At 60.0% G+C, this 23,265-nt stretch overlaps 1 protein-coding gene across 4 annotated transcripts in view; it reads left to right on the plus strand.

Annotated features, from left to right (window-relative positions):
• ADGRG1 (adhesion G protein-coupled receptor G1) overlaps positions 1-21,175 on the plus strand; it is a 38,412-nt gene extending 17,237 nt beyond the window's left edge. For all 4 annotated transcript variants that reach the window (XM_054570373.1, XM_054570371.1, XM_054570369.1 and 1 more), the window contains exons 2-14: positions 8,028-8,126; positions 8,645-9,067; positions 10,640-10,775; positions 11,407-11,554; positions 12,148-12,279; positions 12,589-12,705; positions 12,932-12,977; positions 13,226-13,329; positions 14,099-14,217; positions 16,015-16,283; positions 17,361-17,469; positions 17,937-18,205; positions 19,627-21,175. In XM_054570373.1, coding sequence (XP_054426348.1) covers positions 8,063-8,126; positions 8,645-9,067; positions 10,640-10,775; positions 11,407-11,554; positions 12,148-12,279; positions 12,589-12,705; positions 12,932-12,977; positions 13,226-13,329; positions 14,099-14,217; positions 16,015-16,283; positions 17,361-17,469; positions 17,937-18,205; positions 19,627-19,757 — 2,067 coding nt within the window. In that variant the 5' untranslated portion in view covers positions 8,028-8,062 and the 3' untranslated portion in view covers positions 19,758-21,175. The remainder of the gene's footprint in view (positions 1-8,027; positions 8,127-8,644; positions 9,068-10,639; positions 10,776-11,406; positions 11,555-12,147; positions 12,280-12,588; positions 12,706-12,931; positions 12,978-13,225; positions 13,330-14,098; positions 14,218-16,014; positions 16,284-17,360; positions 17,470-17,936; positions 18,206-19,626) is intronic.
• The last annotated feature ends 2,090 nt before the right edge of the window (positions 21,176-23,265 follow it).

The raw sequence follows: 23,265 nt of genomic DNA on the forward strand, positions 1-23,265 counted from the left end.
CTTGTCTCATAAGGTTTGGGGAGGATTAAATGGGTTAGCTGGCGTAAAGAGCTTAGAATCAAGTCTTGCCTTTTCAAAGAGCTTAATTAACATCTGCTGTGTCCCTGGAGGCAGCGCACAGCCTGCCCAGGGAACGTGCAAGCAGCGGTGGGCTCTGCGGAGGCTGTGCTGCACGCTCAGGGGGCTCGGATGGGGTTCTGTTCTGCCCGCCCCTGGACGGGGCTCCAGGCACAGTGTCCCAGGTCTTGGGCCTTGAGCCCTAGCCTGGCCCAGCCGCCCCCCGCCAGAGACCAGGGACCCGGGACGTGGGAGAGAAGAAAAGAATCGGAGGGCTGGTGGCCGACTTCGGGAACACTAAGGGCCCTGTACAAAGTGAGTGGGGAGGTAACGGCTGGCCCTGCGGGCCTGCGGGAGTGCAGATGGGGAAGGGGAACTTCGGCCAGACAGCAGAGGTCCGACGGTGGTTTGCCAGATGAGGGAGTCTGACCAGGAGGGAGGTGGAGATGACCCGGCCCTCTCTGCCCTGGCTGCCGGCCGGGAGGTAAGCAGGGCCCATCCCTGTAAACTTGCCACTGTGAAGGCAGGCAGGGCATGGGGCTCATAGTTCCTAACCCAACAAGGAGGATGCTGAGGCCCAGACAGGGACAGTTAGCCGCGCAGCTGGTTCTGGACCTTGTGTGTCTCACTCTTGCCACCCCTGTTCTGGGGCTGGGCGTTCTGCTGGCAGGTGCTGACGGGGGTGTGCCATGGGGTCTTGGAGTCCAGCCTCATGGCTCCCTAGGGGTAAGGCTGAGGGGACCTGGCCGTGGGCTGCGGGCTGGCCTGGAGCATCTCGTGAAAACCCCCGGTGCCTGAGCCCCACCCGAGGCTGGGCCGGATCCGGGACCCTCCTCATCCCGCCTCCTCCTCCTTTGGGTCTAAGTCTCCTCAACCCGCATATACTTCTGAGAGGCTTTGACTCTCAGCTCCTAAGAGCTCTCGCATCCTCATTCTCTCCCTCTTTCCCTCTCTCCTGCCTTCCCTCCCAGTTCCCACATTCTAAGCATCAGCTGCCTGAGGCAGGGCCGGGGGCCCAGCTGGCTGTGGTCAGCTTTAATGGAACGGCCAACCTGGGGACAGGGCTGGCGGTGCTGTTTCCCCAAGAGCTGACAATGCCGGCTGCAGGGAGGCGGGATGGGGCCGCGTACACCCCAGGCTCCCCGGGACCTCCTGCCTGGAAGTGCCAAGGGTGATGATGAGCTGCCCTGGGGACTCGTGCAGCCTAAATGGCTCCTGCAGCCCATCTCGTGCCAGTTAATGGCCTCTGGGGCAGCTCAGAGGGGAGGGGAGGGGCTGGGGGCCAGGAAGGGGAATGCCGACAGGCTTCACGTCTGTGCGGTGTCAAGATTTCTGAGAGCTTATTCTCATGGTGATAATCGTCCATGCAAAAAAAAAAAGGAAGCACTATGACATTGGACAGGGAAACTGAGGCCAACCACACTGTGGATTTTCATCCTACGGAACTTATCAGAGCAAGATCAAGTTGGGGCTCCAACGCTTCTCTAATGTGGGAAGCGGTCCTTAGAAAGTGCCCAGCGAGTTCCCTTGTGGTCGAGCCAGGAAGGCAGCCTCGGAGAAGGGAAGGGCTCCGGAGGCCGCAGCGGCGCCAACCGCGGGCTTGCAGGCTGGAGGCACTTGGGCTCGCGTCCTGGCTTGGCTGCTTACTTGCTAGGAGATCTTGAGCATCACTCCACCTCTTTGGACTTCAGTCTCCTTATCTTTAAAGTAGGGCTCTGAGAGCATTTGCTTCACAGAGCTATGAGGAAGACTGAGTGACAATTTGTGGAAGTGCTTTGCGAGACACCAGGCTCGAATGGAGCCCTTGCCCTTTGGGAGCTGTCCTCCCCCTCCTCTTCCTGGATTCCGGGGTCGTTTCCCTTTGCCAGAGAGCCCCCGTTCACCCCATAACCCACCGGCGTTCTGCCTGGCACCTTGTGGCTGGAATCCCATGGTTGTCAGATGAGGGGGTGGGGCTGGTGGCTCAGGGCAGTGAGACCCTGCACAGACATGTCGTGGGGCTGGTATCCCAGTGTGTGCAGAGGCTTGGAGGTGGGAACGCCGAAGCCCAGGCTCCTCTCTGATTGGCTGACTATATGTGTACCTCTCTGGAGTCTCCTAAGCGGAAGCGAAGGCTCCAGTTCCAGATGGAGTGGAGCGGGCCTCAGGGTGGGCGGCTCAGGAGAAGTCAGGGTCCTTTCACGCAGGCAGGGAGCCTCCTGGCCTCCCCTTCCTCAGCCCCGCAGGGCCAGGGCACTGAGGGAGGTGAGGCCACAGCCGGGACAGCCCCTCAGCAGGTCCGGTGCAAGAATGTGAGACTTGCCCTGGGCAGTGAGTGAGCAAGACTTTGGCATCTCCAGTCTCCGGGGGAAGGCTGCTTCCTTAATTTTTATTCTCTTTATTGTAGAAAAATTCCTGAAACCTGAAGTCACTCCGTTTCTCCCAGCAATGACAGATCACTCTTCCTGGGGGGGGGGGGGTTCTCTGTGTAGTCAACTAGCGCGGACCTCAGGCGCCCCACTTTTGAGCAGGGCAAGAGGGAGGAGAGAGGCTCAGGGTCTGCGAGCGGTGTTGCCAGGAGCCCTGGGTAGGGGCCGTGGGCTGCGAGTGAGGTGTGGCTCTGGTCCCACTGAGGCAGCCCTTCCACTTGCTGGGTGCAGGTGTTTCTAAGGCTGACTTTTATAAAATAGCTTTGAAACCACTGGTGGAGGGTCCTCTCGGCCCTGCTCCCCACCCCTCACTGAGGAAACATCTGCAAATGAGTCCCACCCTGTTCTGATCTAACTGCCATCCCCCACTGGCCTCGGAGGCCTGTCTGAGCGCCTCTCTGTTCCTCCTCCTCAGAGCCAACCTGCCCCTGTCCCAGGCTTCTCTCTCTTTCTCCTCGGTGCTCCCCTGCATCCTCACACATGCCTGGGCACACACATGTACAGGCAAACACACGGGCATGCACACATGCAAACACATGCACGAGCATGCAGGGTGTGCACATACGTGGGCACACACACAGCATACTTACACGGTCAAGGTCTCATCCTCGCCCTCCCCAGCTCCTCCCCCGCCGCTCTCCTGGGCCAAACCCTTGCTTCCTAAGGCTCTCTGCCCAGCGCTCAAGGGGGATTGCCAGCTGCTTGACTTTGTCCCCCACCCCACGCTCCCAGGGAGCAGCTGAGGACCAGGGCTGGAGCAGGAAAGCTGAACTGGGTCTTTTCCCTCTGTCCCTCCCCCTAGAGGGGCTAGGCCAGGCTCATGCCCGAAGACCCACAGGGGTCCCTCTGCCCTTGGCCTTCTCACCATCCACGTCCTCCTTCCGCCAGCTGCCTTCGGGAGGGAGGCTTCTTCTAGGCTCCAGAAAGCATGACACGTCATCACCCCCAGACTGAGCAGGGGCTCCGCCGGGCACAGGTTGCCTGGCCCCCTCATCCAGGCTCTGCCGTTTGCCAGTTGAGTGATCTGGGGCCAAGCCCCACCCTTCCCTGACTCTCTCTGTAAAATAGGGCTGCTGGTTTTATCCCAGGCTTGTCACCCAGTGGTTCCCAAGCCTGCGGCGTGTCAGTCAAGGGGACGCTTGTTAAAGATCCCTGGTCCCACCCTAGATGTGCTGTGTCCTACCCTCAGTGTGCAAGGCCTGTGAAAGTGCATTTTGGTCAACTCCTGGGGTGGGGTCGGACCTTCCCCCCACTGGCAGGTCTGGGTACCCCTGATGTGAATTCTTTGATGATGGGGGACATGCATACAAGGATAAGTGTGGGCCATGGGAACCGCTCCCCTGACTCTAAGAAATCAGAAGTTAATTCTGATGGGGGATGGGAGGTTATGTAGAGCTTCAAGGAGAGGGTGTGTCTTAAGGGACTTGTCCCAGGGATGGGAAAGGCGTCCCTGGCAGAGGCACACAAGGCAGGGCGTGGTCCACAGTGTGTGTAGAGGGAAGGAGAGGGCAGGAGTCGGGGACCGGGCCTGGGACACCTTCCTGTCCGGGACGGGTTAACTCCAGAGCCGCCCAGGTCCTGGCCACTCAACTCCCACCTCCATCCTCTGCGGAAATGGCTTTTCCAGGAGCCTGGGCTGGGCTCCGGTGACATGTGGCTGCGCATGGTTGGCAGAGGAAGTGACTCAGGCCCCCCGGGGAGAAAGTGAGGTGCTGGCATCCTGCCCTTGGTCCCCTCCGTCACCATGAGGCCAGCAGGGCTGGCCTGAGCTGGAGCAGAGCCCCTTCCCCTGGGCCCAGACAAGCCCGGATCCTCAGGGACCCTGTGAGGTGGCCCCCATTGTGTCAAGCTGGGCCGGGCCGGGCCGGGCCGTTCTGTTCTCTCCGTGTGTTTACGGAAAGCCTGACGTCAAGGGCAGCTGCTGTGGCAGGGGAGCCGCGGGCGGGGCTCCTGGGGGGCTAGGCCCCCAAACCCTCTCTCCCGGGGGGGGAGCTACCGGCACAGCCTGTGCTGCACCCCCTCCCCACCTCCTTTTCTCCGCTTTTCTTTGGGGATCCTCCAAGCCAGGGGAGTGCGCACTTTGGGGAGCTTTGCCAGCAGCAGGTCTGCAAGGCGTCCTCTTGAGTGAGACCCGGGTCCCCTCCGTGACTCCCCTCCATGGAACAAAGAGCCCTTCCCTCGCCTCAGTCTCCTCATCTGTAAAATGGCAAAGCTGTAGGACCAGCCTGGCAGGGGCCCTGGCGGATTTCTCGTGACAACGTAGAGGGTGCTGCTGCTGTCACCATTGAGGCGCTGTCGTGAGACTCTCCTCAGCCCCTCCCCAGCTCTGGCCAGTGTGCTGGGTGAGGTTCCAGGAGGGTCCGCCTGGGGATCAGAGGTTGGCTCTAAGGGTGTTTGATGGCCCAGGTCCGCCCAGCTCTGTGGGTCCACAGCTCCAGAGACCAGGGACCTGGCTCTGGCCACGTGGTCCGTGCGGAGGTTCACGCACGGGGTTCAGCCTTCAGAGCACAGGCCCCCTCACCACCTGCTGGAGGTGCTGGGAGTGTGTCACCTCCATTACTGAGACTGGCTGCACCCTCCGAGGGGGCTCCATGGGGTGGCAGGTGGGATGGGCAATGGGAAGGGCTAGAGTGTGGGGGGCTGGGGGAAGCGCCAAGCGCACAAATGGGACAGTGCCCTCCCCCTGCCTGATCCAGGTTGGAATCCCCTCCTGGTCCCCAGCCTGCTCCTTGGTCCCTTGGAAGGTTCTGCGGACAGCCCCAGGTCCGGAAGGACAGCAAGTAGGGAACTTTTCTGGGTGGGGTCTCCGCCTTTCCATAGCACTCCCGGAAAGGAAGTTTCATGCTCTAAGAATTTCCCGGCAAGGTGCTGCAGAGGGTGAGTTGGCCGGGAGGCCAGGAGGGCCAGGCACGGGTGGGGCGGGGCGGGGGGGGGTGTGCAGAAGCAGTGAGGGTCTGGGACAGGGGCAGGCATGAGCTGGTCGGAAAGTGCACAGAGATATTTAGCTGACACAGGTGACACCTACTGCATGCATAGCCCTGTTCTCACGTCTTTATGGGCTTCAATTCATTTAATTCTCACAATGAGTGGTGGGCTTGTTAGTCCTATTTATAGATGAGGAGAGTGAGGTCCAGAGAAGGTGAGGAACTAGCCCAAGGACACGCAGCTAGTGACTGGGGGAACTGGGATTTAAACCCATGTAGTCTGACTCCAGAACCTACCCTACTGAAGATGATTAAAGGAAGCCAGGCGGCCTCCCCCCGCCCCCGCCCCATCACAGCCCAAGACCGTCCATGGGGACAGAGTTGTCCACCTTGGAGTGGCTGCTCAAACAGCCAGGGTAGAGTGGGGATGAGCCAGGAAGTGTCAGGCTCGTGCAGTTAAGCACTTCCTTGTCTGTGTTTGAGTTTCTTTCATGGCACACCATGGTGGTATAGCCCCTCTTGTGCCCCTCCAGTGATGGGGAGCTCACTCTCTGGCTCTGCCTTTTTGCTCTCAAAGGCCAACCCAGGAGGGTGGATGTGAAGGATAATTCTACCCTTTCCTGGCACCTTGTCTACTGACAGTGGTGACTCACTTTGGAGGTCAGCCTGCCCGAGAGATATGCACATCCCGGCCAGCTCCACCCTCGCTTGCTGTGTCATGTCATTGGTCCTCCCTAGACCTCAAATCTAAAAGCCAATTCTCAAAGTGATCTGTGAGCTACAAGCTCACAAGCGTAGAGTAGTCGTTACAGCAAGTGGTGGAGTGGGGGGAGGCTGGGAGAGGTGACATTTGGGTTGGGAGTCTGAGGTAGACAGCAGCAGAGCCTGGCAGAAAGGAGAAGGAAAGATGGGGTGCAGGAGGGACATATTTATGCCCCGGATGCTGGGTTTCCTTCTGCTGGTCTGGCTGGAAGAAGGCAGTTTCCAAAGGAACCAAAATGCTCAGAGAGGCCACAGAGTAAATCCTTCAAAATCACAACCTAGGGAACAGGGGCGATTCCCTAAAACACGTTCACATGCTTTCCCCAAGCTGTCCTGTGATGCCACCGGAGCAGGCTGATAAGCCCGGCTGACCAATGATGGGACTTACGAGGCCCAAGAAATTAGGGTTCCATTACACATGGTAGGACATATGAGACTGGCTCCAACTTGAGGGGGCCAGGTTAGTTTGACAAAGGCTCGGCCAAGGCAGGGCACAATGACTTCCTGCCTGGGTTACCCCTACCTTCAATACTACCCTCAAATAGTTCCTCCAAAAGCCACCTCTTCCTGGAAGCCCTCCTTGGTTGAATGCCCCTAGCTTGCCAAGCTGCCCTTTGTCTGGCTTGTGGCAGATGATTGCATCTGTCACCATGACCGTATGCAGCTCCCCACAGGATGAGGATACCTGTCTGCATCTGTCACCACCTGGCTTGGTCACAGGGCCAGGTGGGAGGGGGGAGGACCAAGCTACCCAGCATCTTTCTATGAGTGCTAGGCACACAGGTCCCCTGCCAGGCACTGCAGTTCTGACCAGGCAGGGAAAACTGGGCTCTGGGGTAGTGCTAGGCAAGCCATTTAACGCGTGGACCTCAGTACAGCCCGCTTCCTGGGGCTGGAGCGAGAGTTAACACTGGTCTGAGGGCGGGGTGAGAGAGCACTGCCTGGTAGTTAGTCGGTGCTCAGCTCATAGAGGCTATGGGGGGTCAGAAGATCCTCCTCTACGCTGGAGTGCAAGTGGAGGTGAGGGTAGCTGGGCCACCCTCTACTTGGGCGGTAAGGTGAGCGTCTCCCCGCCAGATCTGGACATCCCATTGCCGATCCAGCTGCCCCAAACCCCGGGAAATTGGCTCCCCTTGGTGGTCATAGTGGGAAGCGCCTTTCCACTCCGGCCCCTGTAGAGGGCGCCATGAGCACGCTGATCGTTCATTCTTCCTCCTTCACATGTTCACCTGCCCAGTCTTGGTCCAGCAGCCCCCCTGCTCTAAGCCCTGTCCACAGAGATGGATCAGGAGGACGCTCCCTGGCTGGCTGAGGAGGGAATGCACCATCCAGCACCTTCCTGGGAGGCTAACAGAGGGGACCCTGGCCAGCGGTGGGAACAAAAGGAGGCCAGGACTCCCAACAGAGGGACTTGAGGAAGGCTTCCTGGAGGAGGTGTCCTCTGAGCTGCATCTCAGGGATGGTGATAGTGAGGTTCCAGGGGAGACCTCTGAGAGCCCCCTTTCTCCTGTGTCCCACCGAGGCCTGGAGCAGGCACGGTGGTTCCAGATGGTGCTGGGGAGCCTTCCTCACCAGATTCTAAGATTAACCTATCACCGCTGGGTCCAGAGGGAGGTACAATTATTGGACCCCATTTCTGTGACTTATCCAGGGACATGCGGCAAGCAAGAGGTGGAGCCAGGAAATGAACGTGGCCAGGCTCTGGACAGCCACCGCCTCTTGATGCTCAGCTTCGGGCAGGTCTGGGGCGGTCCACGGACTGTTTCCACACTTGCCCCCCGCCACCTCACATCCCACATGCTACGCTGGCCGTCCCCTGTGCAGGGCTGGCCCTCTGTGGGGCAGGCTGCTGACCCACACTTCTGGCGTTTTGCAGGCAGTGACTTCTCAGAGTGACTTCTAAGGAGGAAGATGGCTGGCCAAGGGCTGGTGCACACAGTGCTGCTCCTGCTGGGTCCGCTCCTCCTGGTTCAAGGTAGGCTTTCCTGGGACTCATGTTCCCGGGCCCCATGCCCAGGACGGCGGCAGGACAGCTGCTCGCCCCTCTGGGCAGGCACAGGCTGGCAGACACAGCATAGCAGGTGGAGAAACGAGAAGGGCACCCATTTTTACCCCAGGCAGATGTCGTGCCCGCGTGCACCGTTTGGGGTGGGTAGCAGGGGCTGGCTTTCGGCCTCACTCACCCCCAAACCAGCACATCCTTGTGCCGTGCGCGGCCTGCACAACGGTCCACAGCAGGCTTGGCTAATTAAATACCCTATTGCTATCTGAGAATGTTTTGCCTTTGAAGTTGTTACTAATTTTGAGTTTGTTCTTGTCATATTTTGAAACCAGTTATTTTTGATGGGGGTAGACTCAAGTGTTTGTAGGCCCTCTGAGGTACAGGCCTTTGAAGTGTGTGTGGGTCCCAGGCTCTGGGCTCCTGTGCGCTGGGCCTGCCCCTCTCCCGTGGCTTCTGCCCCAGGGTCTCACCTGCGGTCTCTGCCTCCGCAGGTGTCCATGGTGGGGGCTTCCGGGAAGACTTCCGCTTCTGCGGCCAGCGGAACCAGACGCAGAAGAGTGCCCTCCATTACAATCAGTCGACAGAGCTGCACATCTCCATCGAGAACTCCGAGGCGGCCCTCACAGTCCACGCCCCCTTCCCTGCAGCCTCCCCAGCTTCCCAAGCCTTCCCGGGCCCCCGGGGCCTCTACCATTTCTGCCTCTACTGGAACCGCCATGCTGGGAAATTGCACCTTCGCTACGGCAAGAACGACTTCTTGCTGAGTGACCAAGCCTCTGACCTCCTGTGCTTCTGGAACCAGCAAGAGAGCCTGGCCCAGGGCCCCCGGATGCTGGCCACCTCTGTCAAGTCCTGGTGGAGCCCCCAGAACACCAGCCTGCCCAGTGCGGCCGGCTTCACCTTCTCCTTCCACAGTAAGCCAGGCGGGAGGAAGAGCTTGGGCAAAGGCCCTGAGGCAGGGAAGGCAGGAGAATGCAGGAAGACAGTGTCTGAACGGGCCGTTCGCAGGTGGAGCTTGGTCTGTGCTCACAGGCAGTGGGAGCCACTGAAGGTGTCTGAGGAAGGGGAGAGTGTGGCCCAAGGTGTGCTTCAGCAGCTGTGTGGGAGGGTAGGGGTGAGGGTGGAGGGGGCAAAGTCCCCTCCAGAGGCTGCAGGATAGGTCCAGGTGAAGGGAGATGGGGACTGGGCAGTGTGGGAACAGGGAAGATGGAAAGAAGGGACTAGCTGTCAGGAGCCAGAGGAAAAATTCTGCTTCATCATCATCATCATCATCATCATCATCATAGGTTGTTTGTCCCCATTTCACAGAAGGGCAAATTGAGGCCCAGAGAGGCACAAAGTTGCACAGCTAGTAAGTGAGGGAACCAAGACATGCGCCCAGCAGCTGATGGGCAGGGGTGGGGTGGGGAAGAGCCAGAGAGGTCAAAGTTCAGGATCACAGTGAGACTGACCCCAAGGGACGAAGACAGTGTGCGCTGCCTCGGACGTGAGAGGTGTGACGTGGCCCCTGTCTCCCGTTAAGTGCTGGGTGGGGGCAGGGAGGAGAGGGTGGCTAGCAGGAGCTGGAGGCTTTATTGGGGGGGCAGGTCTAGGATTTTCCCAGTTCTGTTCCTCCAAGGCAGACTCCAGTTTGCGGTGGGAGTTTCCGGGGGGTAGAGGGTGGGGGGCACCACACTTTGAGTAGTTGTTAGCAGCTCCAGGCCCATGAGAAAGCAGGGGGCAGGGGGCAGCAGCAGCGGGCCGGCGTCTGGCCCAGGTGCCGTCCAGTGCAGCGGGCAGGGCTGCGAGGGGGTACCTCACCCCCAGCGTGGGATTCTGCCCCAGACTGGGGGGGTTTAGGACAAAGTCAGGCCCTGCTGCAAATCATCATCCTGAAGAACAGACCTGGCCTGGTCTTATTAGGCCTATAAAGAGGTTTTTAAATAAAAACATGAGCCAAAGGTTTCAGATCACTTAAAAATCAAGTTTTCTCCGTATAAACTCAGATGTGGCTACCCAGGGCCCCCCACTCCCCAACATGTATCTGTCCCCATCTGCCTACCTCATCAGAGTCTCATCTGACCACTATGGACACCCAAGCTTACAGTCCTGGGGTGCAGGGTCTCCCGGTGGCGGGCCTGGAAGCTGGGCTCAGGGCGGCTGGGGGTGTGGAGTCTCCAGAGCTGCCGCACGAGCCCCCAGTCCCTCTTGAAGGGAGCTTGGCTGGGCCAGGGCCTTGGAAGGGCTCCCCTGTCTCCTGTGTGTACTCAGAAGGGCATCTGGGGGCGTGTGTCCCATGTCCCCCTGCTGGGCCTTCAGTTGCTGGAGGTTCCATGTGACAGAGCCCCTGTCTGGCTGGCTGCATCTCTGAGTGACTTTGGGGAGTCCACCCCACCTCTTCCATAAAATAGGAACAAATCTTGCAGAGTCAGGGGAGGATTGAGAGGCTCATGAGTGTGGCACAGACCTTCAACCAAGAGCCTTCGGTGGCCTGTCTGTCCCCCCAGGTCCTCCCCAGAAGGCCTCCCACAATGTCTCCTTGGTGCACATGTGCGAGCTGAAACGGGACCTCCAGCTGCTCAGCCAGTTCCTGAAGACTCCCAGGAAGAACTCCAGGAGGCCCTCGGCCGCCCACGCTGGCCAGTGAGTGTGGCTCTTAGTGGGGGGTGCGGGTCGGGGAGAGGCACTCCCAGGTCTGGACCTGGGCGAGCCAGGGGACTGGAGTCGCGGCCAGGGCGGACGCCTTCCTGGGGCTGGCGTGCTCTGCTGGCCTTTCCGCCTCCCCCGGCGGCCTCGGAATGTAGCCTGCAGGCCAAGCCCCACAGCTGCCCGCCCGCCCCAGTCAGCACAGGTCGCTGCGGCTCCTGCTGCCCCCCAAACACACGCCCGAGCCCTCTCCCCAGCAGCAAAGGAGGGGCCATTTTACAGCTCGCCAGGCTGCAGCCCAGAGGTGGTTAGGGCGGGTCCGTGGCCACAGAGCCGGTCAGTCCAGGCAGAACTGGGCCCAGGATAGGCCCTTCCCCACACCCCTCCTTTCCTGTTTGCCGGGATGCTCCTGCTTCCCCTTTCCCTCTGCAGGTCATTCTCTCGGTCCCACACTGGTTGGGCCATTTGTCTCTCCTGCCCCCTCGTCTCTCCCCTGACCCTCTTTCCTGCCTCGTCTCTCTGCATGCCTCTTTCCTGCATATCTGCCCCAGTCTCTCCTCGCCTCTGGCTCCCGCTCGCAGCCCAGATCCGTCCCCAGCAGACACCCACCCTCTCTTCCCCCTGCCAGGCAGCTGCAGAACCTGGAGTCAAAGCTGACCACCTTGAGGTTCACAGGGGACGCCATGTCCTTCAAGGAAGATCGGGTCAACGCCACTGTGTGGAAGCTCCAGCCCACAGCCGGCCTCCAGGACCTGTACATCCACTCTGGGAAGGAGGTCAGAGCTCGGGATCGGACAGGCCAGGGCAGGAAGCAGATGTGAAGGCCGTGAGCACGCCCCTCCCTGGCCTCCCAGGGCCAGATGTGTGCTGATGAGGAAGGAGCCAGGTCCAAAGAATACCCTCAGTCAGTGGCTGCTCCGTGGCCCTGAGGACCCTTCCTGGCACAATGATGGGGGCAGGGGAGGACCTCCTCCCTGCACTAGGGGCTCCTGTGGCACACCCATGTGAAGAGGAGACCAACCCCAAAATGCCTGTGCATGTGCCCCAGGCTTGAGACCACCTCTTGAGTTGGCCTGGTGAGCTGGGCGCCACCTGTACGTACCCCACCACACCAAGATGCTGTAGGCAGCCCAGACAACAGTCTACACTGTGATTTTCCCAGGCTGTCCGCCCCTGGGGCCCTGGGCTCTAACCACAGAGCTCCCCAGCTAATGCTGGCGCCCAGCGAAGGAAGGGGTGACAAGCGCTGTTGCGAGCGAGGCATGGCTTCCTGAAGGGGGCGTGCTTGGAGACAGCAGCATCTGGGCCGGTGTGTGGGGGCGGGGCGGGGGGGTCTCTGGCTGAGCCCCGATGGCACCCTGGCCTGCAGGAGGAGCAGAGTGAGATCCTGGAGTACTCGGTGCTGCTGCCCCGCATGCTTTTCCAGAAGACTAAAGGCCGGCGGGACGAGGCTGCCAAGAGACTCCTCCTGGTGGACTTCAGCAGCCAAGCCCTGTTCCAGGTATGGGGCCCTCATCCTGGTGCCTCGCCCACCCCCAGGGAAAGCAGCGTCTGTCTGATGGAAAGATGGAGGGAAGGCATGGAGCCCAGCTCCCTCCTTCAGGAGTCAGAGCCTTTCCGTGCAAAGTCAGGAAAGAGCTAAATGGTATTGTTCTCACTGCAGTGTAAATGACTACATGGGCAATAACTGTTTCCAGAGGGAGACCCAGCATCTCAGAGACAGGAGCCTGGGGAACCTGGGGGACTTCTGGGCCTTTCTCCTCAGCCCTGAGCCCCCTCCCTACTCTCTCCCCCAACCCCGTATGTCTAGGACAAGAATTCTAGCCAAGTGCTGGGCGAGAAGGTCTTGGGTATTGTCGTGCCCAAGACCGAAGTGGCTAACCTCTCGGAGCCCGTGGTGCTCACCTTCCAGCACCAGCCGCAGCCGGTGAGTGTAAGCAAACCAGCCGAGGAGACGACGGTCTCTTATGGCCATGTTTCCCTTCCCTCCCGCCTCTTCTGAATCACTAATGTTTAACAAAAGGATTGAGCGGCTGGTGGAGGGTAGCAGCCAGTCGGTCCAAATGGGGTGGTGGCCTGACACCGACTTCCTCGGTCTGGCCCGTGACGGGGTGGGCTGTAACGGGATCCCCTCTGCCTTCTTGTCCCTACAGAAGAACGTGACTCTCCAGTGTGTATTCTGGGTTGAAGATCCGGCATGTGAGTGTGGAGGTCCCTGTACTGGGCAGGTGTCTGGAGGAGGAAGGGGTCCTGGAGGGTGGGGGACGTGGGGTCAAGCAGCGAGGGCTTCCTGGAGAAAGGGGGGCTTTGAAGAAGGAGCAATGGCAGGTGAGGGAGCTGCCAGGGGGAGCAAAGGCTCAGCAGGGTGCTACCATCATGCATTTGGGGGGTATGGTGGGGTCCTGGGGGGCCGGGCTGGACAGAAACCCCTGCTCTCCCCTCCTCAGTGAGTGGCCCAGGGAGCTGGAGCAGCGCCGGGTGTGAGACCGTCCGCAGAGAAACGCAGACCTCCTGCCTCTGCAACCACCTGACCTACTTTGCAGTCCTGATGGTGAGCGGGCCCCTCCTGCCCCACGGCCCTACGGCGGGCCGGGGTCTTGCAGTGTGCTGGCCGCTTCTCAGGCCGCGTGTCCTGCATTCCTCCCAACAAGCCCCAAGGTGGCTCCTGCTGTCCTCCCATCTCATAGATAATGAAACGGAGGCTCAGAGAGGTTAAGCAATCTACCCGAAGTCACACAGCTAATAAGTAAAAGAGCTGGCCTCCAAAGCCCTTGCTGTGGATTGTCAAGTTTTGATGCACGATAACAGGGTAGATTCCCGCCCTAACCAGGAATTCTGACTCCACAAGCCTGGGGCGGGGCCAGGAATGTGTTTCTAAGGAGCCCATGAACAGGCACCGCGGCCCTAGAGGTGGGCATCAGTGCCCCTGTAACCTTAGAAGCTTTGTGCCCCAGGCTCATGTTTCCAGAATCTTAGGCCCAGCCTCTGAGGGACCCGAGTGGCCTTCAGCTCTTCCTGGGTGTGGGTACTTTCTCCCCACAGGAAACTTAATCCTGTGTTGAATGTTGTAGAAAAATAATCAGCACCAGGACAGACGAGGGTTATCAGGTGAGGGTTCTTGACCTGTGTGGGTCTGGGACCCACTGGAGAATGTGGTGGAAGCCATAGACACCCCTCCCATAAGAAAAAGGCGCTCACGGGCCACAGTCTGCTCAGTTCAGGGAGGGATCTGTAGACTCCCGAGGCCTGCCCAGGGACCACAGGTTCGCCCTGCATCTGGGGGACCCTGAGGCCAGCCCTGACCCATCTTGTGGACCCAGGTGGCCTCCATGGAGGTGGACGCCGTGCACAAGCACTACCTGACCCTCCTCTCCTACGTGGGCTGTGTCATCTCTGCCCTGGCCTGTGTCCTCGCCATTGCCGCCTACCTCTGCTCCAGGTAGGACCGGGGAGGGACCGGAGGGCAGAGGGGAAGGACCCCTCCACTGGGGAGGCCTGCCCTGGAGACTGGCAGCACTGGCCGGGATGCGTGAGGCCGTGGGGGCCGTGGGAGGTTCCGGCGGCAAGCCCTGGGGGCTGCGTCTCCTCCTCGGATCCGCGATGTTTGGGTGACAGCATCTGCCAACTCTGTTAACTGCCAACATTGACAATTGGGAGAATTAGCATAAGACTCTAGATTTCTGCCTTTGAGTCATCAGGCATGGTGCCGCGAGGGGCACGTTTAATGTGATGATACTAATGATACTAATTGACACATCAAGCTTCCTGCATGCCATGCACTGTTGCCAGTGTTTTCCGTGGCTGAACTTGGCTCAGCCTCTCAAGGGCCCTATGCAAGGGAGCTCAGAGAGGGTGAGAGACTTGCCTGAGGTCATGCAACAGGGAAGTGGTAGAACCCAAGCAGGCGGGCTCCAGGTCCCCCAGGCCTCCATCACCGGAGCTAAGTGGCCGCCCCGCCCCCTTCTCTAGTGTCTGTTTTGAGGTCTGATCCCTCCCAAGCGTTTGAGTTTGACCTTTCCCCATGGAGGCTCTGCCGCCCCCGTCCTCTGGGCGTCTGAGGAAGGAAGAAGCTCCATGGGAAGCCTTGGGTGGAGAGAATGCCTTCACCCACCCTCAGACCCGCTGTGTGTGGGGCTCTGGATTGTCAGTGCTGGGCAAGGCCTGAGTTGAGGGCCACCTGCAGTCAGGGCCTGGGTGCCTTTGGCTAGAGGGGAGACACCGTTTGCTCTGTGGGACACGGGAGGGTACTCACTGTCATCGACTGGGAGGAGGGAGCCGTGCACATGCGTGTACATAAGAGGTTGCGCCATGTGTGCCCACAGCTGCGCACATGGTGGGGCTGGAGTCGCTGATGGGGAGGGCCAGCAGGCAGGCTCAGTGGAAGGCTGGGGACAGGGCCACAAGCCCCCCAGCACCTACCCGTTGGTCACAAATGTACCCGAGGACACAGGGACAGGAAGCCTTAGGGCCTGAGCTTCTTACCTGGGCCGGACACTTTGTATTAGTGTAACCCTCGCCCCGGCCCTGTGCGGGGGGCCATGCTCCCTCTCCATGGTTGAGTAAACTGAGGGGGGAGGGGCAGCCCGAGGCGGGGCGGGGCGGGGCGGCCGTGGGGGTCCAGGACGGGGACCCTGGGGCCTGAGTGTTCTGCTGTGCCCTCTGGGAGAGGCAGTGGATGGTGCGGGCAGAGCAGGGCTGGGGCGTGGCAGTGGGGGTGGGGGTGGGGAGAGGGTGGGAAAGGCCTGCCAGGCCCTGGATCAAGTAGAGTCCTGGGCTGGGGCTGGGCCTGGGATGTGCAGATACAGACTTGCAAACCTGAAGACACACAGACTCCCACACCCCATGGTCACAGGCTCACAGACACACAGTTGTGCAGACTGGTGAACACAGCATAGGAGGCCTGGATTCTCCAAGCCAACAACAAATCCAAAGCCTCTCCCCTCCGATTTTGGGAACATCTGCTTGATTGTAGCGGCTGACTTGTTTATTTTGCTCTGTCTGGCTAAAGCTGCTATGTGCCCGTGGGTGCTGGGCACATAGGTGCACAGGGACAAGTGGAACGGGGAGCAGCCTGGCTGCAGCCATAGGAGTGTGTGTGTGTGTGTGTGTGTGTGTATGTGTGTGTGTGTGTGTAGCCTGAGAAGGCTGCCTGGAGGAGGAGGAACAGGTACTCACTTTCCTTCCCCCACTGGTCACAGGATAACCCTTCCCCCTTGCCCTCCCACCCCCCACGCAGGAGGAAGACTCGGGATTACACCATCAAGGTGCACATGAACCTGCTGCTGGCTGTCTTCCTGCTGGATGTGAGCTTCCTGCTCAGCGAGCCGGTCGCGCTGACAGGCTCCGAGGCCGGCTGCCGCGCCAGCGCCATCTTCCTGCACTTCTCCCTGCTCGCCTGCCTCTCCTGGATGGGCCTTGAGGGCTACAACCTCTACCGCCTTGTGGTTGAAGTCTTTGGGACCTACGTCCCTGGCTACCTGCTCAAGCTGAGCATCGTGGGCTGGGGTAAGTCGGTGGAGGGTGTGCATGGGCGCCCAGACCCGCTTTGGCTTCTGGCCCGACACAGCACCCGCTCTGCCTCTCCACCTCCCTCTCTCACTGCTTCCTTCTCCCCTACCCCGTGCTCAATGGTCTTTACCTTGATTAGGTCAAGGTCCCCTTTAGGAAGGTGAGGCAATGAGCCCTGTCTCCAAGAAACACTTATATATTCTCCGCGTCACTCACTCCTCCGCAAGGGAAGTTTGCAGGCAGAGCGACCACATGCGGACCTGCAGGCTGCGCACTGCTCAGAGGCACTCAGTTCGGGGATGAGGGGGGCTGTAGTCCGGTCTTCCACTCTCCTAATTCCCCCAGCTAGCGGTGGCCCTGCCTGCGTGTCCCCCTGAATCTCTGGTAAGAGACTCCATGCCTCTGGCATTTGTTCTCAGCCAGTGACAACCCCCAATGCCCTCCTGGCCCAGGCCTCGCGCATGTCAGATCTGGAGGCCCAGGGGCACGCGCTGCAAGCCCTTTGTAAATGGCGTGGGCACACCGACCTCCTCACGTCTCTGACCCAACTCGCTGCTTCTCCTGTGGTTCTCACTCGGCCTCTTCTTGGCCCACTCCGTGACTTACATGGCGTCCCTTCAGAGGTGGCTCTGTGCCACGACCCAGGTGTTGGTGGTAGGCGAGCCCCGCAGGGAGCTCTCCATCGCCACCTCATGGACAAGGTCAAGGCCAGGGCAGACATCCCCAGGGGACACAAGTCCGGATCTCCCTTTGAATTGTCCCCCACCCTGCCAGAGTCATGGTTGCTTCTCCCATTTTCCTTGTGGTGTCCAGCCCCTCAGCACGGACCTGCAGGTCTTTTCTCCTAAGGGCCCCCAGGACGGTGAGGGGGCAGGGGTAAGGTCGGGAGACTGGGCTTCCTCTGTGGACACCCACACTGCAGCGGGGAAGAGGAGGGTCCAAGCTTGGAGGACCTTCCCCAGGCGGGACTGGGTGGCTCCGGGGTATTGGCCTGAGAGAGGTTCTCTCTAGAGGGCGGGGGAGGGGTGAGCCTCCCAGGGTGGGAGATGGAGCTCCACGCTTTGCTGTCCCCAGGCTTCCCCATCTTCCTGGTGACGTTGGTGGCACTGGTGGACATTAACAACTATGGCTCCATCATCCTTTCTGTGCACAAGACTCCAGAGAGCGTCATCTACCCTTCCATGTGAGTGGCGGTGTGCGGTGAGGGCAGGGATTTGGGTCTCGGGCACTTCACCGTGGTACCATCGATATTATTACTTGCTTCACATTGTTCTTAAGTTGTCTAACGCGGTAATTTAAATATATTTTAAAAAACTATGGTATCAGCTACAAATCGGAAACCAGCATCACTGTCAAAAAGCGAGTAATTATAAAAATAAACAGGGGGCTGGGCCACGCTGCTGCTAAGTGCGGGCCGAAGGCTGTGACCCGGAGGCTGGCTCTGTGTTGCAAATGGAGACCAGCAAGTGTTTGGGGCGTTAAAAACACCTTAGCACCAAGCTGAGCCTCCCCTTTGACGACAGAGGAGGAACACAGGAGAGCGGAGAAGAGGGGGCCTAGGTGTCGAAAGTTAGTGACCTTCTAACGCCCCGTGCCAGCCCGGCCACGCCCGGGCCACCCTTCTCTGAGCCCTCCTGCCCTGGCCCCCAGGTGCTGGATCCGGGACTCCCTGGTCAGCCACATCACCAACCTGGGCCTCTTCAGCCTCGTGTTTCTGTTCAACACGGCCATGCTGGCCACCATGGTGGTGCAGATCCTGCGGCTGCGTCCGCACACCGAGAAGTGGCCCCACGTGCTGACCCTGCTCGGCCTCAGCCTGGTCCTCGGCCTGCCCTGGGCCTTGATCTTCTTCTCCTTTGCTTCCGGCACCTTCCAGCTCGTTGTCCTCTACTTCTTCAGCATCATCACCTCCTTCCAAGGTAGGCATGGCCACGCAGGCTGCCCATACCTGGAGCGCAGGGCAGGGAGTAGATGACCCAGGCAACCCTTCCCTGGGCCTCAGTTTCCCCATTCATAAGATGGGAGCATCATCCGGGCCGCAGTCAACAGGTTGGTATTGAGAACCTACCCTCGGCAGGCCTCGAGCTAGGCGCTGGGGCTACCACTGTGAGCTGGTTAGGTGATGGCCTTGCTTCGTCTCTCGTAGGGGAGACGGGGTGACAAGCAGCAGGCAGCCTTCAAAGGGGATCTTGGAGAGCAGGGAGTAATAGTGATGGACAGTCTGGGCTGCGGAGGGTGGCCAGGGCGACTTCTGCATATGAGACATTTGAAGGCAACAGGAGGATCCAGCCAGGGGGAGAGCAAGGGCTTCGTTACTCGAGTGTGTTCCGCGAACCAGCAGCATCAGCACAGGGCTGGTTAGACATGTGGACTCTGCCCCGCCCCAGACCCCCTGAGTCAGAATCCACCTTGTAGCACATGCCCAGGGGCTCAGGGGCACACTGCGGACTGGGGAGACCCCGCCGGGGCGAGGAGCGCCCCAGGCAGCCACAGAAGCAAGAGCAAAAGCCCTGAGGCTGGAGCTGTTGGTGTGTTGGAAGAACCGTGAGGCTGAATGGGGCTGAGGCGTAGTAAGTGGGGACAGAGAGGCTGGAGGAGGGTGGAGGGAGGAGCGGAGCGCCTAACTTGAGGACAGAAGGGCCCCTTTCCGCTCTACCTGCAGCCCTCCGCGACTGCCCCCCCTCCCCCCATCGCTCACACACACTCACGCACACATGCCTCTGTCCCTGGAAGAAGTGGGTGGGGAGGCGGACTTGGGCAGCAAGGCAGGGAAGGCATGGCCAGGCCTAGGGCCACACAGGGGCCGTGAGGCTGGCCTTCCACACGGGGTCTCCATAGGATGAGCATTGGGAGTGAGAGGCCAGTCTTTCTTTCTCGCCTGTGACATGAAGGGGACTCTGTAAGGATTATAAGTGATGCCCATAAATCCACACATTTACTGGGCTGTTAATAAATCACAGTATAATTATTTGGAGAAGAGTGATATTGAATGGGTGATAGCGAGTGATTAAGTGGATAGTCTCCAGAGCCCAGCCACTGTCATTTGATTCCCAGCTCAGCCAAGTCCCCGACCGGCCTGGGCCTCAGTTTCCTCCTTTGTAACACAGCGTGGCACTGAATGGGCCTGGCCTTGTAGGAGTGTCAAGAGAGCAAAGTGAGAGGGCCCACCGCGAATCGCCCGGGGCCTGGCATGTCGTGGGCGCCCCGGGCACCTTGGTGTAGCCTGTGTGGAAGGGAGGGCAGGGGCAGAGCGGAGTCAAGGCGACTCTGGGAGGGAAAAGCGTGGGGGTGGGGGGACTGCCGCCAGCCTGCTGAGCTCTGTGTCCCTGGCTACCCGCAGGCTTCCTCATCTTCCTCTGGTACTGGTCCATGCGGCTGCAGGCCCAGGGCGGGCCCACCCCTCTGAAGAGCAACTCAGACAGCACCAGGCTCCCCATCACCTCGGGCAGCACCTCGTCCAGCTGCATCTAGGCCGGCAGCCATCCACCCGGTGCGAGGGAGCAGAGAGGCGGCCTCTCCCCGCCATCGCTCGCGGCCCCTGCAGCTGGGCCTCGCTGCTGGCAGGTCAGCCGGAGACTTGAGAAGGCCCCAGGACCTCAGAGGGTTGGGGCTGTTGCCACAGCGGCCGGACTCCCAGGCTGGGCCTTATGAATTGGGCCGCAAATCACTCGACGCTCAGTTCAGCTCACAAGGGGCTTTGGAGTGGCGGGACCTTTTTCCTGGTCACCCTAACCTGAGGCTGAAGGCCGGTTGTCACTTAGCGGCGCTGGGCTTAGCCCTCGTGGCTGGGGGCTAGGAGCCCGCAGGCCTCGGAGTCTGGTCGTGGACCTGGGAGACCCGGCAGCACCTCTGGTTCTGCGCCCTCACCCGGAACAGAAATGTGCCATAGCTATGCTGTTTCTGGTGACCACCGTGAGCGTACTTTGCAGCCACTGTCATTTTAACCCAAGGGTGGCACTCAGGGCAAAAGGGGTTGGGGCCGAGCTTCAGACCGCTGGAGAAGGAGAGCCCCCCGCCCCACAGCACAGAGCAGCGGCTGTCCTGCCTCTGAGCCCAGCCCACCCCCTCCCCTCTGCTCTCCCAGCCCGGGGTCGCCTATTCCAATGGTGTATTTTGGGTCATAGTTCCCAAGAACTGCCTGGTGCCTGCTGTAAACCTTTCCCTACTGTACGGGCCTTTGCCGGCCCCTGACTCAGGCTTCGTATATGTGTTCCGGGCTAGGTCCATTTGTCCATCTGGGCCTCTCTACAAGCTGCATCACCCTTGCTCACCACTGCCAAGCCCGTACCTCTCAGGGGACCTCAGCCTCTCCCATAGGCCTTTGGTAGCAACAACCGGGGAGCATGGCAGACTAAGTTTGTTTCCACCCCAGCACTCTGGAGACTGAGACATAGCTCCCCTGGCTCAGAGCCCACCACAGTGAATTCTGAACGCAGATGGCCAGGCCTGGTCACTCCCACTGCGAACTGTCAGTCTAGTGTGTGAGGCATGTGCAAGACAAGACCTCTTGGAGCTGCAGCCATTGGGTTGGGGGCACCATATGCCTGGCTGGGAATCCAGGAAGACTTCCTGCAAGAGGCAGTATTTGATCTAGATCTCAGCCTTAAAGATGGGGAGGATTTTCTTTTTTAATTACTAATTCTTTTGTCTTTGGTATTAAAAATAAGTACGTGTTCTTTGTAGAGAATTTGGCAACTGTAGAAGAGTGTAAAGAAGAAAATAAAAATTAGCTGTTGTCATCACTGAACCAATGTAACTATTTTGAAGGGTTGCCTTCTCAGTCTTTTCTGCTCCTATTGCTGGTCCGTAATTAGGAAACATGAATGAGAGTAGAGGACCATGTGTGAAAAAAAATCTACAAGGGGGAGGATAACAGGCTACTTGGTGGGGGTATTAGGGAGGCAGTGGGGACCGGTGAAGTCTGGTCAGCGGGAAATGACAAACCCACACCGAGGGAGCGGCTGCTACGCATCTGCAGCTGGCCACTGCCTTCAGGGGTGAGGGCGCATGAAGCCAGGCCGCCTGCCTTTTATGAGAAATGAGAAATGCAGATTGTGGTGTGTCAGATCCCTTCATTTTAACATTTTGGCTAATCCAAAGAATGTTGCTGGCCCAAGTCACCTTGGAGGGCCAAATTCAGCCCACGACTGAGCACGTGATATATGCAGCCAGTTTCTTGACCCGTGTGAGGTGGGCGGGCTGCAGGAATGAAATGACTGAACTATGCTTCCATCACTGCCTTAAGCCTTTTTCGGTCAAGTCTCCCCTCCCCGTCCCGTGATGGGGGCGAGGTGGCCACACACACTTCTCTCCCTCCTTGAGAGCAGTCGCTTTGATCACTACTGTTTGCACCCAAGGCTTCAGGGGCGGCGCAGGCCTGCCACGTGCGCATCCGCGCTTTCGCCCTCCACAGCCTCCTTCCTCTGCTCCTGGCTGCCCCAGGGCCCCAGGCCGGGAGGACTCATGGGTCTCTGAGGGGGGAGGGGAGGGCGCAAAGCCACCTTGGCAGCCCAGGGGAGACTGGCAGTGCCCCTGGGGAGTGTGAATGTGGCTCTCTGGGGACCCGCACTGGCATCTCTCTCAACCCCTCCTCCTCCACTCCTGCCTCTTCCGCTGGCCTCTGCCTCCACCTCCCTCCCACTCCCGAGGACTAGGCAGCTAGTGCGATCAGAGGCAGCTCCCCTCTCACAGACCTCTCGGCCTCCCCAGAGGGCCTCCCAGAGCCCCACCATTTGGCTAGAACTGAGGGGGCACCTCCCCCCATCCCCAGAGGGAAGAGAATGACCCAGCGCCCCACCCCCTCACCCAGGGACACAGTACTTTCCTCAAATAAATTCTCTGGAAGAATTCAAAGAGCTCTCTTGAACGTCTAGTTTCTGTTTTCAAGGGCAGCTCAAAGAATGGGGCTGGGGTCCCGGGTTGCATCTTCTTGTGACAGGCCCTGGATGCGCCACCAGACACCTTGACCGTGGTGGCTCTTCTCATGCACTTCCCTGGGCTACGGGACTTCGGGCAACCGGGCCACTCTTCCCTCCAGGACATGACCAAGTTCATGTCTGGAAACATCCCTGCGGAGTGGGGGCTGGGTTGGAGCAGGCCAAGGGGTGGACGTGGGGCGGGCCTGCCAGAGGCCCAAGGCCTTGCCCCTGGGGACAGGAGCCCCTGCAGCCCTTCACACACGCCGGGTGGGAGGTGGCAGAAGGGAAGCTACTGCTCTGTCTGTGCTGGGATTTAAGGGTCCCGGGGCTCTGTAGGTGGCTCCGGGTGAGTCCGTGCGGCCTCGGAAAGGTCGTCCTCCCGCTGGCCCTCCCTGACCCTCTCTTGCCACGTTTCCTGCCTTCCCAGGTGTGCGGAACACTCTGGGACCTGTCTCCCTCGGAGGGCCCGGGGGTCAGGACAGCTCTGCGGGGGGGGGGGGGAGGCTTAGCAGTTGACAATTCACAGAGCCACTGTCCACCGTCGGGGGTGGCGCTGCTGGACGGAGAGGAGGGGCAGGCCCCATGGATCCCGTCTGTCATTCCAGCCGTCCCGGCAGAGGCCTGGGGCCCGCGCTGGATCCCTGCCTGCCACCTCTGCCCAGTGAGTGACCCCAACATTCCCTCCTCAGCCTCCCTTGGGCCCAGACCCAGCAGGCGACCGAGTTCTGTCCAGACGCTGTGTGGGAAGGCGTGGAAATAGAGGCCGGGCAGGGCTGGGCGGGCCCCCGCCAGACCCCCAAAGCCAAGCAGGCCCCGCTCTGGGCCTGCGAGCTGCAGGGGTTACTGGCAACACCCACCTTTTTGTGGGGGTGCCCTTTGCCTTCTGACCAAGGGGCGGTGGGACCATGCCCGGGGCCCTGGCCTCGCCCGCAGGCTTCTTTGGGGCCCCCGGAGTTGGAGCCCGAGGGGCCAGCCCCTCCCTTCCTTCACGCCGCACCCCGTGTGTTTGCTGCCCGACTTCCTGCCTGGGCCTCCATGGCAATAATTTCACAAATGATAAT

This window comes from Pteronotus mesoamericanus, unplaced genomic scaffold (genome assembly GCF_021234165.1).
Source record: "Pteronotus mesoamericanus isolate MK-2021 breed Mesoamerican mustached bat unplaced genomic scaffold, CSHL_Meso_final contig_202, whole genome shotgun sequence".
NCBI lineage: Eukaryota > Metazoa > Chordata > Mammalia > Chiroptera > Mormoopidae > Pteronotus > Pteronotus mesoamericanus.